At 55.9% G+C, this 14,783-nt stretch overlaps 1 protein-coding gene across 3 annotated transcripts in view; it reads left to right on the top strand.

The window, feature by feature from the left end:
• The window catches only part of VSTM4 (V-set and transmembrane domain containing 4), a 95,028-nt gene that overhangs the window by 65,356 nt on the left and 14,889 nt on the right, over positions 1 to 14,783 (top strand). Inside the window, exons 6-8 of one of the 3 annotated variants that reach the window (XM_079793518.1) lie at positions 793 to 899; positions 2,183 to 2,244; positions 7,565 to 13,185. In XM_079793518.1, coding sequence (XP_079649644.1) covers positions 793 to 899; positions 2,183 to 2,244; positions 7,565 to 7,717 — 322 coding nt within the window. In that variant the 3' untranslated portion in view covers positions 7,718 to 13,185. Of the gene's footprint in view, positions 1 to 792; positions 900 to 2,182; positions 2,245 to 7,564; positions 13,186 to 14,783 lie in introns of those variants that run through there. The other 2 variants (XM_079793516.1, XM_079793517.1) reach the window with 2 other exon arrangements.

The raw sequence follows: 14,783 nt of genomic DNA, 5'->3' as shown, positions 1-14,783 counted from the left end.
ATTCCAGAAAGCCTGTGGACTCCTCCCCACGTGTATCATAGGAACAGACTTCACGCCAGGACAGTCGTTCACAGCTTTTGGTTGGCTGCTCACTGACAACGACACTCAGGGGAAGGCACTTAGCATCCCTCATCGTGCCTTTCTTACACAGAAAGCCAAGATGACGCCTTTCCCTGAGTGACGATGTTAGCAGCTCACCAGCCCGTCACTGGGTGATCCTGGGAAGGAGCTGACGCTCCGTGATTGAAGACAGCTCGCGGAGTGACCTCACAGCCTCCTGAAGGTCGGGTAGCGCAGCAGGAGCGAGCACGGACAGTGATGGGCCCCTCGGGACCCCCAGGGCCACTCCCAGGGTCCTGCTCACGTGCCCAGGATCTGCTGGGGTTTGAGCTTGTGAACCACACAGCTGTGAGCAGGGCGTCGGGAGCTCAGGCAGAAGTTGCCAGGGATGTCTTCATACCCTGCTGGTGATGTAGCCAGGCCAGACTGTGCCGCCAGTGGAACCAGGTGTAAGCCATACAGCTGTAAGCCATACAGGCAGGGTCGACAAGCTGGCCCCGGTGTCTCCAGGGACTTCTGAACTTTGAACAACACATTGTCACTAACTAGCTCATCCCATTGTCCCTTCTTGGCCCAGGGCCAGGGCAGACCTGCAGACATCCCTGAGATGAGCAGAGCCGGTCCCAGTTCAGTGTTAAGGACGGGGTACACCGGGAGCCTGGACACTATTGCTTCCTCCCTTTCCCTGGAACAGCCTGCCTTTGCCTTCACCAGGACCCTTTTCTTCTGCAGCTCAGGGGAGACTGTCACCAGCGTGACCAGCTTGGCCCCCTTGCAGCCCAAGAAGGGCAAGAGGCGGAAGGAGAAGGCTGACGTTCCTCCCGAAGTCCCCGCCAAAGGTAGGCAGCGGTGTGCCTTCCCACAGAAAGCCCCGTGGCTGGTCCGGCAGGGGGCCAGGCATGTGACGTGGCATCAGGACAGGGAGAGGAGACGGTGAAGGACATGACATCTGTGATCATACGGTCCAGAGAACCCCACCGAGATTCTGGGCACAACTGAGCCCCATCCCTGGGGTGGGATGGGGAGGTCCATTGGGCCAGCATGGCTTTAGCTGGGAGCGGGGAGGTTAACATCCACAGACTGACTCCACAGTGGATTTCACTTCCAACTACCAGCCTGCTCTGCACACAGTGGGGAGGGGCAAGGGGGGGGGGTCACATCTTCTTGTTCACTCGAGGGAAAGAGGCCCTGTGATGGTTTTAAAGACGTAAGCCAGGCAGGTAACATACTTTGGACTTGTTCTGAGAATAAAAGGAAGGTTATTCTTGGATTCCAGTTGTGACTGAGAGGAACATAAATGAGGAGGATGGGTATTTCTGGAGGAGAGGAAATAACTGGCCAATTCAAGAGAAGTTCATACTTCAAGGAATTGGAAATGTAGTTGGAAGGACTAGGATTGCCCGGTGAACCATTTAAAAACGAGGCAAGATACATTTTGTCCCTCAGTTGGGGTCCCAGGGTGTTCTCTAGGGACACTCGGAGCCCTGGGCTGGCGCTGAGCCGTCACCGGAAGCAGAGAGGCCGAGGGGCATGCGCCTGCGAGGCATAGGAGTGAGGATGGGGGAGGGGGCAGAGAGCCCTGCCTCGGCGACAGTGAGCTGCTGCATGTCCCATTCAGTCAGCGCAGAGGGTGCCCTCCTGAGGAAAGGTGGAAGTGACCCGAGAGCCACGTAGTAGAGTCTGGCTTTGAAGTGAGGTGTGTCTGATTTTCAAGGCCAAGGTCAAGCCTCAAATCATCCATAAACTAGTTACATGACCTTGGGGAAGGCCTCAGTTTCTTCCTCAGTTTCCACCCTCCCTGGTGACCAGTGAGAGCTGCTGTCAGCGTTGGTGTGCAGCAGGCCCGCAGGGCCGGTACAAGCGCAGCCTTGGCCTGCCCCTCCTTTCTCCCTGACCACCTGACCTCTCTGTAGAGGCAGTGTTTTATGGGACCGGATGAGGGGAGAGATGGACATGTCCAAAGCCTAGAAGGGCCACTCACTGGTATCCCGATCCCAACCCAGAGTTCTCCACGGGGTGGGCGGAGTCCAGGAGTCCACAGAGGGCTTCTGTGATGCTCCTGGTGTGTGGGTGTGGAGACCCCGGGAGGAATCACAAGCTGAATGCTGACTTACTCCCACAGCACCCACCGCCACCACGCCCCACAAGCTGAAGCTGCTGAAACCACAAAGGAGAGACGCCCTGGTGAGTGACTCAGTGCTGGCTCCTTGTCCCCAAGCCTTGCACACACTTCAGGCCCAGTGGTTCCTTGTTGACCTGAAGCCTGTGGCGAGTCCTGGTGCTGTGCCTGGGCGGGGGCGCTGTGCCAGGGTGGGGGCGCTGTGCTCGGGCTTGATGTGCCCGGGTGGGGGTGCTGTGCTCGGGCGGGGTTGCTGTGCCCAGGTGTGGGGCGCTGTGCCCGGGTGGGGGTGCTGTGCCCAGGTGTGGTTGCTGGGCCCAGGCGGGGGCACTATGCCTGCTCACCAGCCCTGGCGCTGCTCCCCTACCTGCCTAGTCCCCTCTCGGCTTCTCTGCAATCCAAGTGCAGTTCTCACCATAAGTCAGTGATGGCGAACCTATGACAGGCATGTCAGCACTGACTCGCGTAGCCATTTCTGATGACACGCGGCCGCATGCCGAGGATGAAACATTTGCTGCTCCTGAGGATGAAACATTTGCGACTAGAGTCTTGGAGTTCGTTTTTTCCTCAAAGTGACACACTACCCGAGTTATGCTCAGTTTTTTGGCGAAGTTTGACACACCAAGCTCAAAAGGTTGCCCATTACTGCCATAAGTGCTGCTTTTCTCAGGAGAAGAAAAAAGTCACCCTCAGGAATATGTAAGTAGGAAGTGGACCTGCTTGTATAAATGTAGCCGTAACCACAGTGAAGAACTTAAAAGATGGTGTCGCCAGCAGTGCCTCATCGCTGTCTCCCAGGACCCGAGCCCGAGAGGCACTGCACTGGGTCGCCATGCCCCTCGCCTTTTTCAGGAGTCCCTGCCCTGTCCTGTCTGCCCATGGCCTCCAGAGTTCTGAAGAGCAGTAGCCAGTTACCACTGCTCAGAGTGACCCTTGATTTGTGTTTCTCTGAGCTCCTCTGACTGGAATGGGTTGTAGATTTGGGGAAGAACAGCCGGGAGGAGCATGATGCCACTGCATCTTACTCACGGGGGATGACTCTTAGTCACCTGCTTACCCTGCTGTCTGCAGGCCTCTTCAGTGTCGAGTTACTGTTTTCCTGTTCCGTGGCCTGTTAGAATCCACTCTCGGTCCAGTTCACACTCAAGGGAGGGGAGTTAAGCTCCGCCTCCTGAGGGAGCAGCCGCAAGAATTTGTAACCTGTCAAAACCACCACAGTAGTTAATATTCTGTCCTGTCTGGTAGTTCAGGTCCTGATGCGCAAGGTTGTGGGTTCAGTCCCTGGTCAGGGCACATACAAGAAGCGACCAATGAATGCATAAATCAGTGAGACAACAAATCGATGTTTCTCTCGCTCTTTTTCTCTCTCTAAAATCAAACAATCAATAAAATTTAAAATAAGTAAATATTTTAGGGGAGATCTGTCAAGGCTATGCAGATATTCTGTTGCCCCTTAAACTTGGCCCACTACCTTTGGCATTCATTGGTGGATGTTGCTATGGTGTGTTAATGGTGATTTGCTATTTTCCGCAATCTGTCCGCATTTACTATTTGAAATTCTTTTGTAAGGAGCAGATGGACCCCTTCCCTCATGTATTTATTCACTAATTTCTTTATATCAGTGTTGGTGTTGGGTATTTTATGGTCTTCATTTCTAATCATACTGTTGCTTATTATTGTTCATGGGTTGTGCAGGAGAGAGAGGGAGAGAAACTGGCAAAGCTATTCTGAAATGTGTATGAGCTGCCAAGGGCCAAGCTATTCTTGAAGGAAAAGGACACAGAAGTTAATACCAACTCCAAAGATTTACATTAGAGCGCAGTAATTTAGTATGGTGATAGCACAAAGGTAGACAAATAGACCAACGGAGCAGAATCAAGAACTCCAAGCCGATCTACATGTTTGTCCTCACTGATTGATTACAGAAGTGGCATCACAGTGTGGTGTGAGGTAATGGGCCTCTTGGACCCTCTAAACCACGGAGATCCAGAGCCCCTACCTCACACCACACACAAGACTAGAGAAGGAGCAGAGACTGAAGGAACAAGGAAAAATAGAGCTTCCTAAAGACAGCATATCTCCTGAACGTCGGGGTAGGCACAGGTTTGTTAGACAAGACATAAAAGAAAAGATGGGAACATTTGGATTATGTTGGAATTTAGAAGGTCTATTCTGATTAAAGCTGTGAATGCAAGAGTGAAAAGACAGGCCAGAGACTGGGCGGGCGTATCTGTCCTCCGTACGTCTGACAAAGGACTGTCTAGAGTACATGACACCAATGAAGCAAGAAGTGACAGCGTCACAAAACACGGGAGAGTCAGAAACGTGCGTGTCATAAGAAGAGGTACACATACCATAAGCTCGTGAAAACGATTCGCCTCACTGGCGTCACGGCGACGCAGGCGGAAGGCATGGAGCAGTTCACTGGACCAGGAGGCTAACACGGAATACTTGCATCTTTATGCCTGTTTTTCGCTGAGCCATTTGGAATTTAGGAACAATCCAGTTGTATCTGTTTGTCAGATTCTTTTTTATTTACTTGGTTTTAGATTTCAGTAATCTTTGCTTGCTAGTTTCATTCGTCTTAGCACTACATTGTAAACAACTGTTTAAACTTAGCCTTTACTTTCTGGAGTTCAGTGTCTTCCCCCTCATCTCCATTTGCCTTTACAGTTGAGCGATTTGTCTTGAGGGAAATCTAGTTCATAAACGTTCCCACTATGCTCTGGAAACATGCTAAGTGTGATATGTGCATACTCATTTACATCACATGCTGCTCAAGATAAACGCCCAACTCCTACCTGACCTACAACCCTATGTCATGTAAGCCACATATGTAATTCACATGTTCTAGTGGCGAGAGTAAGGACGTGAAAAGAAGCAGATGAAACCAATTTTAATAATATGGCTTATTTAACCCAATATCTCAAAAATATGATCACTCAAACATATAATCAATATAAGTTTACTAATGAAACATTTGACAGGCTTTTGTGCTCCTAAATCTTCAGAATCCAGTGTTCCACGTGCTGCACCTCAGGGCAGAGCCACGCTTCAGGCGCTGAGGAGCCGCATGTGGCTGGAGGCTGCCGTGTTGGTCAGACACACGGCCCTACGCGGTCTGGACCCCATTACCTCTCGGACATAATTTTACTACCTCCCCCTCCCCCCTCCCCTCCGGCCACATTGGCCTCCCTGCTGGTCCCTAAACACCCAGAAGGTCTGCACGGGCCTTTGCAGCCGCTCTCCACTCTTCCTGCCCACCCTCCGCCTGTGGCTCATCACTCACCCCCTCGAGTCTCTGTTCACACACACCTCAGTGCAGAAGCTTTTGGAGATCCTGTGTAAAACACGCCACCGCTGATGGCTCGCCCCGTCAGAGGCGCCCTCACAAACGTACATTTACCTGTTCATTGCCTCTCTCCTACCAGAATGCAAAGTCTGCGCAGGCAGGGAGCATGCCTGTGGCCGGGGCTGGTGCCCACGCCCAGCCAGCGGCCAGCAGGTGGGAGTGTCAGTGACGCTGACGCCAGCTCTGCGCAGTCGGCCCTGCCTTCCGCTTTTGCCCGTGCGGACAGTGAGAGGCGGGTGACAGGCAGACTTGAACCTGGGTCCTGAACTGGAACGTAAAGTGTGAACCAGCTCCTTGGAGGGTTTGCCTCTGAGTGGAGTCTGGGTCTTGGTGGCTCAGCCTTGCCCCACCCTTGGCGCTCTGGGCCCGGGTCCCCCTTCTGTTGGAGAAGCTGGCTCACCTGTTTTCCAAAGGCAGCTTTTGGCCCGCAGTGAATTGTGGGCTCAGACAGTGTGAGTCCCCTTGGTTCACATCAAAAACCCTTCACCAGTTCTGCTCTGTTGACCACACTCATCCCTGAGTGCAGCGGCAGAGGTTTCGCCGATTCCAGCAGATCTCGGTCACGCAGTCGGCCTTCGGGGCCGGGCTGAACACAAGGAACACCTTCCCTTGTGCCAGTCCTCCCTCTGCCCGCGAGCACCCCGCGTCCCACCCTGAGACGCAGTCTCCCCGAGATGGACTAGCTGAGCTCACTCGCTTCTCAGCTCCGCAGGCCACTACAGGTCAGTGTGGGCATCCGTGTATCTTTCAGCTCTTTCATTCTTAATTCGGATATTTATCAACCTCAAGAGTGACTGCGCCTTGTAAATGTCTCCAGCTTCCATCCTCTCTGAGTCGCTTAAGGACTGGCTGTTTCTATTCAGCTCTCACCCACAGTAACAACAGAAGCAGCTACTTACTGACGTTCTGCCGCCGTACCTGGGGGTTTGTCCAGAGTGCTTTTTGCATGGCATCATATTTAACCCTCACAGTGAGCCCTGCTCCTGCCCTGGATTTGCGTGTGAGGACACACTGTTTAAGGAAAGTGAGTTCCTGCGACTCCCAGGGCAGGACTCCCTCTCCGGGGCCACAGGGCCGCCCCGTGGACCGCTCTTTGCCGTATCCTCAGTCTTGGGTGGGTCACTTTCTGCTGTCCACACCAGGGGGTCCCCACCGTCCATTGATCCGTTACATAAACACCAGCTGTACACCTGCCTGTTGGGCACGGGATGCAGCCTCGGCAGTTCGGGCCACTTTTAAACCGTGGCCTCCACAGCGTTTTCAGAGCTGGCGCTGGTCCCGACCACAGGTTTCCTTGTTGACTTTTTTGTTTGTGTGTTTACTTGGAGATTTTTCACGGGAAGTAAGTCCTGGGCAGTTCTGTTGAACTTCAGAAAGATTCTTTGTTTTATGGAAGTGCTCCCAATAATAGTGGTTTAAATTCCAAACTGTCCCCTGATCATTTACGATATGAAAAGACTTAACATTTTCTTTACCAACAAGAAGCAAGTGAATTTGGAAACTGGTTTTCAGTTACTACAAAGCACAATTGGGAGGCGCTGACCGGAGATGCCTCTGTCTGAGCAGCGGTCCAGGCCTCGCCTGCAGGTTTTAGTTAAACTAAGATTTATTTTCCCAGGAGGCAGCATCGACCCGGCTCACGTTGGTCAATATTTACCTCTCAGATCAATACGTCTTGATGCCACCGAGACTAAAGTCAATAGTTACTGGACTCACGCAGGCTTTGGTGGGTAATTCAGAAAAGAGCTTGGAGGCACCTTTTTGGGGGCCTTCGGTGCCAGTTTAGGCGTTTAATTCTGTAATTTTTCATTTTCCCACAATCTCCATGAAGCAGAGCTTCCTGGAGGGGCCAGGCCTCTGAGCCCAGCAGCCCTTTTCCTGGCGTGATGGTGACACGGGCTCACCCGAGAGGAGAGCCCAACCTGCCCGCTGCCTCCACGGACCCATTGACCGGGAGGGAGAACCCCGTGTACTGAGCACCTACTGTGTGCCATCCTCTGCCCGGGCCTTTATGGCCCCATTCCTCATCTCAGGTGTGCACGTCAGCTCTTGGTGAACCCCCCGTGTCCAGGCAAACTCGAGGAGCTGGGCCCTGGTGTGTCACCCGCAAAGCACTGCTGAGTGGCAGCGCTGCGTACGGTCCAAGGCAGCGTGGGCTGGTGAGAAGTATGTGCAGCAGAGACTGACCGTGGCTGGAAGTTAAAAGACATGAGAGGACTCAAGAAGAAAAAAGAGGCAAGAAAGGCATTTTAAACATTTTATAATCAAGGTATGGAAACTGCCCTCCACATTTTTAACCCGACAGCCAACACAGGCGCCTGCCTCCACAGTTGGCCAGCAGGTGCTGAGGTCCGGCGGTCAGCTGGTCTGACGCACTCAGCTTGTCTGCACCTGTGCAACCGGAGTTCTCATTCCAGTGCCCGTGTTCCTCATCCTCCGGGCAGGGAGCACTTCCACACAATCCAAACGTGCAGTGTTCCTTTCATCGGGTGGGAGGGGCACTTCGGAGACCCCTGGAAGCCTCCTGGGGACACCTTTCCTCCCCTTGGTGGGGGTCCCCGCACTACAGCTCCCAGCACCCGTGGCGCTGATTCCCACTGAGTCCCACGTGTCGGGAAAGGCTGTCCCTGCCTGTGGTCTGGGAGAGAGCCGAGAAAGGCCGGCCCTGCTTCATTCGCTCCCTGGGCCGGGCTGGGGGAGAGGCCCCCGGAGAGAGGCGGCAGTGCGGAAGGGGAGCAGACCTCAGCTTCCAGCACCAGCAGCCAAGGAGGCATCACTTCCAGAGGCGGGTCAGACACCCGAGCTGACGGAAAGGGGAGAGCTGTCACCTCTGGGCTAAAGGCACTTTTCTGCCCTCCTCGCCGAGGTGGCCCTGCCTGCTCTGGCGTCCTGGCGCCCGCAGCCCTGGGTGCAGGGAGGGCGTCCTGGCGCCCGCAGCCCTGGGTGCAGGGAGGGCGTCCTGGCGCCCGCAGCCCTGGGTGCAGGGAGGGCGTCCTGGCGCCCTCAGCCCTGGGTGCAGGGAGGGAGTCCTGGCGCCCGCAGCCCTGGGTGCAGGGAGGGCGTCCTGGCACCCGCAGCCCTGGGTGCAGGGAGGGCATCCTGGCGCCCGCAGCCCTGGGTGCAGGGAGGGCGTCCTGGCGCCCGCAGCCCTGGGGGATGGCGCCCGCAGCCCTGGGTGCAGAGAGGCCACGCTCCTGCTGCAGGAGAAGGTGATTCTTGTGAGCAAAGAAGGAGACAGAAAGTCGGAACCTCCTGGGCTGTGGTCCCACGCGTTTCCCGGGGCCTCCTGCATCCCTGCTCTGTCCATGTCATTCCCCCTTAGGACACTCTCGCGGCTCCTTTCCTTCCAGGAGGAGGCGTGGCTCGCTGTGACGGCAGGGGCACACAGGCCTGCATCGCCTGTCTCCTGCTCTGCCGGGCACCCCATCGGCCTAGGTCCTCTTCCCAGTGGCCCCATGGCCTCTGTCCTGCCCACCCACAGGGCTGGTAACTTCCCTGCAAGATTGTTCACTCACCACCTTCTTTGTGAGGTCTCCCGCCCCTCAGCCCACTTTTCCACAAACCTAGGTTCGCCCGGACGTCAGAATTAATAGCTGTGTGGGCCATGCCCTTCCCACCACCAGCCCTCGTGACACGTCTCAGTTAATCTGTTCTCTCTGCTTCCTGGATGCACCGATGCCCTGTCCCTGGAGGCAACATGGCTCCCCGGCCATTGCCCAGCTACCTGCTCTCCTCCGGCCGGTGGCCGCTCCCAGGCGGGCAGGCTGCTGCCTTCACCTCACCAGTGCTGGCGGCTCGGGTTCCTTTCTCCTCGAACACACTGCCTGGGAGCAGCAGCCTGCGCAGCCCATTTTCTCTCCAACCTGGGTCTGCGAGCCAATTCCAAACTGGTTCTGACTGGTTGTGGGACACTCCCCTGGGAGCTGCCACATGCCCCACACTGGCCCTAGCACACTGCACCTCCTCACCGCCCCGCCTGCGGCCCTGCCTCGGGAGCGGCTGTCCTGTCCCGGGTCTAGCTGCCTCCTCCCTCAGCCCCGTTCCTGGGGACCCAGCCTGCCTGTTATGTTTCGGGGTGCCCAGGCTCGACCCTTTTCTCCTGTCGCTGCCCCAGCTGGCTCACACGCTCACCACCGCCCTGCCCACTGCTCCCAGGGCCTCTCCTGGGCCCGCAGCACCTGGCCTCACCTGCATTTCAGCGCTTCCCCCTCCACCTTGACGTGTTCACCCGCCTGACTTGACTTTCTCCTCGCGGGAACCATGTGACCCCTACCTTTCTTACACTGCGCAGGCCGGGTGCACTGTAGACCTTAGCAGTACAGACGCAGGAACTGTTCTTTAATTGTGCTGCAATGCACGTAGCCTAAGGTTTGCCATCCTGTTGTAAGTGGACATCGAGTAGTGTTAAGTACGTTCACGTTGTTGTGCCAACAATCTCCAGAAATCTTTCATCCTGCCGATCTGTGCTCATCCAACTCTCTCCCTCCCCCCCGCAGCCTGCAAACTACCCTTCCACTTCCTTCGCTCTGACCCGCTCCTCTAGGTGTCCCACGCGAGTGGCCTCACTCAGTGTTTGTCCGTGACTGGCTTATTTCACTTGGTCTAGTGTCGTCAAGGATCATCCATGTTGCAACGTGTGTCAGAATTTCCTTTCTTTCCAAAGCGGAGGGATACTGCATTGTGTGTCCACGCCTCATTCTGCTTACCCATTCATCTGTCAGTGGATGCTGCCGTGAATACGGATGTGCAAGCCTCTCTGAGTCCCTGCTTTCAATCCTTTTGTATATATACCTAGAAGTGCAATTGCTGAAGTAAAATCATACGGTAATCCTATGTTTAATGTTTTGAGGAAATGAAATGATGCTGTTTTCCATAGCAGCTGTACTAGTTTCCATTCCCACCAAGGGAATGTTGGTGCAGAAGATTCTGATTTTCCTACAGCCTCTCAAACCCTGAGTACTTTGCTTTTTGATAACAGCCACGTGAATGGCTGTGAGTGGCATCTCACTGTGGTTTTGATTGTTGTTTCCTTGACGATCAGCGGTGCTCTTTTTGTTGTTGAATTGTAGGAGTTCTTTATATATATGCTGGAGGCCCGGTGCATCAAATTCGTGCACTTGGGGGTTGTCCCTTAGCCTGGCCTGTGCCCTCTCGCAGTCTGGGAGCCCTGGGGAGATGTCTGACTTTGGCCTTAGCATTGCCAAAGAGCCAGGAGAGGCTCCCACCACTGTTGCTGTGCTTGCCAGCCGTGAGCCCGGCTTCTGGCTGAGCGGTGCTCCCCCTGTGGGAGCACACTGACCACCAGGGGGCAGCTCCTGCGTTTGAGTGTCTGCCCCCTGGTGGTCAGTGTGCATCATAGTGACTGGTCATTCCACCATTCGGTCATTTGCATATTAGCCTTTTATTATATAGGATATTTAGATATTACATAATCTCTTATCAAATACATAATTTGCGAGTATTTTCACCATTCTGTCCGTTGCTTTTCCTTCTCTTGATTGTGTCCTTTGATGCACGTGTTCCGTTTTCATTAGCGCTAGTTTTAAAGGCACCAAGAACCTGTCTTCCTCACTCCTGTGTCCCCAGTAGAGAACCTGGAATTCGCGGCGTGTGCATGAAATGAACGGATGAGTGTGGGCAGGTGTCTGAGACCGGAGCTCTAACTCTTCACTGCTCCACGTGGGGTCCGTGGGCCAGCAGCCTGGGAGTCACCCAGACGTTGTAGGTCCCACCCTAGATCTACTGAACTCACATCTGCACCAGCATGCTAAAACGACCCCAGATAAATGCGAGGAACATCAAAGAGCAGACATGTGTGGCTCTGGGTTGGGCCCCCTCTGTCGGGTCCCTGCCAGCAGGACAGTCGCTGCAGCTGCCTCCAGACAGGACCTGCTGACCTTGTCGGAAGGGAGTTCAGCCCCGGGGAGCCGTGGGCTTTTCTTATTTAATCAACAAAGAAATGTAAACCTGAGGATCTGCTTCTAAAGGGCACCGTGACTCCGTCATCCTGAGAACCTTTCTGGAGAGTTTGTCCCCTCTTCAGCTGGGCAGCCCTGCCCAGTGGTCAGGGCCTTTCGCAGGTAGAATCTGACCTGCTTGTCTGTTGGGTTTAAAGTCTGTAGCAAACCCGCTGCACAACCAGGGCACGCGGGTGGACGGAACAGAAGCGCGCACTTCATGATCCTTGAGAGGGAACCTGCCTGAGAACCAGCCTCCCACCCGCTGGTCAGCGGGGCCGAGGCCCGGGCCCTGCGCAGCGCTGGCCGAGTCCGAAAGGAGCCCCTTGGCCGGACCGTTCTCCGGCCGAGAACACACTGCCGGGACAGGGCGCGGCTCCGAGCGGGAGCAGAGAAGGCTTGGAGGCCCTCGGCACCATGAGAGCTCTGGGAGGATTTCAGTAATAACCCAAATCCCAGCAACATGGTTCCAGAGGACGCGCGCCTCAGGTTCGTGAGGGATGTTTATAATAAGCCCGAGGATCCCTCTTGTCGTTCATTTGCTCGATAGAACTGGTTTCAGTTAGATGCGCATGAAAAGGATATATTAACCTGCATAAAATATGTTCATAATCTCGCTTTGAAATTAAAAAGAAGGAAGAAACCCAAACCACATGTACAATGTATTACCCCGAGTCGAAGCCTGGGGAACAAACCCAAAGCCTCGCCGTGCCGCGCCGGAGCCGTTTCAGAGATGCGCATTCCGCTCCCTCGGCGCCCTGCACGCCGCGGCGTCACGGGCCCCGTGCGTGTGGACTGGAGGGAGGACCCCGGGGAAACGGAAGTCATTGGTTTCCTGGGCTTCTTGCAATCAGAGAGAGTGGGGGCCCTTCCATGAGTGGGATGCGACCGTCAGGGAGAAGGGACCAGGCCTCCCGAAGCGGAAGTGGGAGCGTCTGTGAGGGGCTGTTGGCCCTGACCTAGGCGGGCATTTCTTGGCAGCACGAGGCTACTGTGAGCCCCCACCCTCCCAACCCTGCCCCCCACCCTCCCAACCCTGCCCCCCACCCTCCCAACCCTGCCCCCCACCCTCCCAACCCTGCCCCCCACCCCGTCCACAGACAGTCACCAGGCGGGAGGCTCCTCGGCCACTCGGAGGCCAGTGGAGGCTGGTGGAGGCTCTGCTTTTATTAACGACAGGCCAGACGCTGTGACTTCCAGGCAGTCCTTCAGACTGATGCCACCTTCAGCAGTCCTCAGGACCCCTCCCAGAGACCACAGGGACCCTCCCCCAGAAGTGCCGCGAGGAACCGCCTGCTGGATGGCTTTGTGCTAGGCGGGGTGACTCTGGGCTGACTGCCTCGGCCGTGTGTCCCCGTACTGCACCACCGACTCACGCCGGCCACTGTGCAGCCGGACGCCCGTTCAGTCTCCAGGCACACTGACGCCCCCAAAGGCAGTGTGCATGATGCCGTGGGGACGGGAGCATGGGCCTCGCAGCGCCTGGTGAAGGCAAACAGGTGGCAGAGAGGTGAACCCGGCCCAAGGTCCAGCAGATCTAGCCCATGAGCATCCCCACCTGGCCGCTCAGGCCTCCCCACCTGGCCGCACAGGCCTCCCCACCTGGCCGCTCAGGCCTCCCCACCTGGCCACGAGGCCTCCCCACCTGGCCGCTCAGGCCTCCCCACCTGGCCGCTCAGGCCTCCCCACCTGGCCGCACAGGCCTCCCCACCTGGCCGCTCAGGCCTCCCCACCTGGCCGCACAGGCCTCCCCACCTGGCCGCACAGGCCTCCCCACCTGGCCGCTCAGGCCTCCCCACCTGGCCGCACAGGCCTCCCCACCTGGCCGCTCAGGCCTCCCCACCTGGCCGCACAGGCCTCCCCACCTGTCCGCTCAGGCCTCCCCACCTGGCCGCTCAGGCCTCCCCACCTGGCCGCTCAGGCCTCCCCACCTGGCCGCTCAGGCCTCCCCACCTGGCCGCACAGGCCTCCCCACCTGGCCGCTCAGGCCTCCCCACCTGGCCGCTCAGGCCTCCCCACCTGGCCGCTCAGGCCTCCCCCCTGGCCGCACAGGCCTCCCCCCTGGCCGCACAGGCCTCCCCCCTGGCCGCACAGGCCTCCCCCCTGGCCGCACAGGCCTCCCCACCTGGCCGCTCAGGCCTCCCCACCTGGCCGCTCAGGCCTCCCCCCTGGCCGCACAGGCCTCCCCCCTGGCCGCACAGGCCTCCCCCCTGGCCGCACAGGCCTCCCCACCTGGCCGCTCAGGCCTCCCCACCTGGCCGCTCAGGCCTCCCCACCTGGCCGCTCAGGCCTCCCCACCTGGCCACGAGGCCTCCCCACTGGCCACACAGGCCTCCCCATCTGACTGCTCAGGCCTCCCCACCTGGCCGCACAGGCCTCCCTGGGGCCCAGAGCGCCAGCCTGGGATGGCCAAGTGTCTGCAGGCAGCGTCCCTGCAGAGCGCTAGCTTGCTTCCCTCTCCGCTCAGCGGATTTGCTGCCTTTATTGGGCACCTCATTGCTGCAGGCATTGCCCTACTGGGAAATTGTTTCTTAACTTTTCCACTCTATTTTATTTTTGTAATCTCATGGAACAATATCATTTGTGCTCACATTTGATATTTAAAAAAACTTATTTCATTTAAAACCTCAGTTTTGAATGCAGAGCACTTCAGAGTGGTTATTAAAAGACTTTTTCAATCTCAGATTGAGAATACTAGAAATGAAGTGCCATTTCAGAAAAAAAGGAAAACATTATCATTGTATGTGTTACATCCAGCGAGGCACTTATATCAGGAAGGAAATCTCTGTGAAATTCTGAGCTCATGACAAAGTAGCATTACCTGTAAGGGGATTTTGTTTCTCTGGCTGATTCAATTCTAATTTATTATTATAACATTCTGAGGCTGAATTTATGAACTCAATGTGGGATGCCCAAAGGCAGCAGCCTAGTGAATTTCTGATTAGAGCATGCATAGAGATATGAATACAAACTATGAATTCACTCGTATGCACCCATTGCCCACATTACATATGAACTCGACGAATGAGCTCACATATCTACTGCTGTTCATATCTCGTCTTAATGCTTGGTTTATGCCCTGTACTTTGTGTCCATGACATAATGCAAGTGGTGGTAATGGTGATGATGCTGATGAAGGTGGTGGTGACGATAGATGGTGAATGCAGTGGTGGTGATGATGGTGATGAAGGTGGTGATGGTGGTGGTGATGGTGATAGATGGTGACAGTGGTGGTGATGATGGTGATGAAGGTGGTGATGATAGATGGTGATGAAGATGGTGATGATAGATGGTG

Source organism: Cnephaeus nilssonii (assembly GCF_951640355.1).
Source record: "Cnephaeus nilssonii genome assembly, chromosome: 16".
In the NCBI taxonomy this organism is placed as follows: domain Eukaryota; kingdom Metazoa; phylum Chordata; class Mammalia; order Chiroptera; family Vespertilionidae; genus Cnephaeus; species Cnephaeus nilssonii.
The sequence above is the reverse complement of the archived record's forward strand: the minus strand, read 5'-3'. Positions and strand labels throughout refer to the sequence as shown.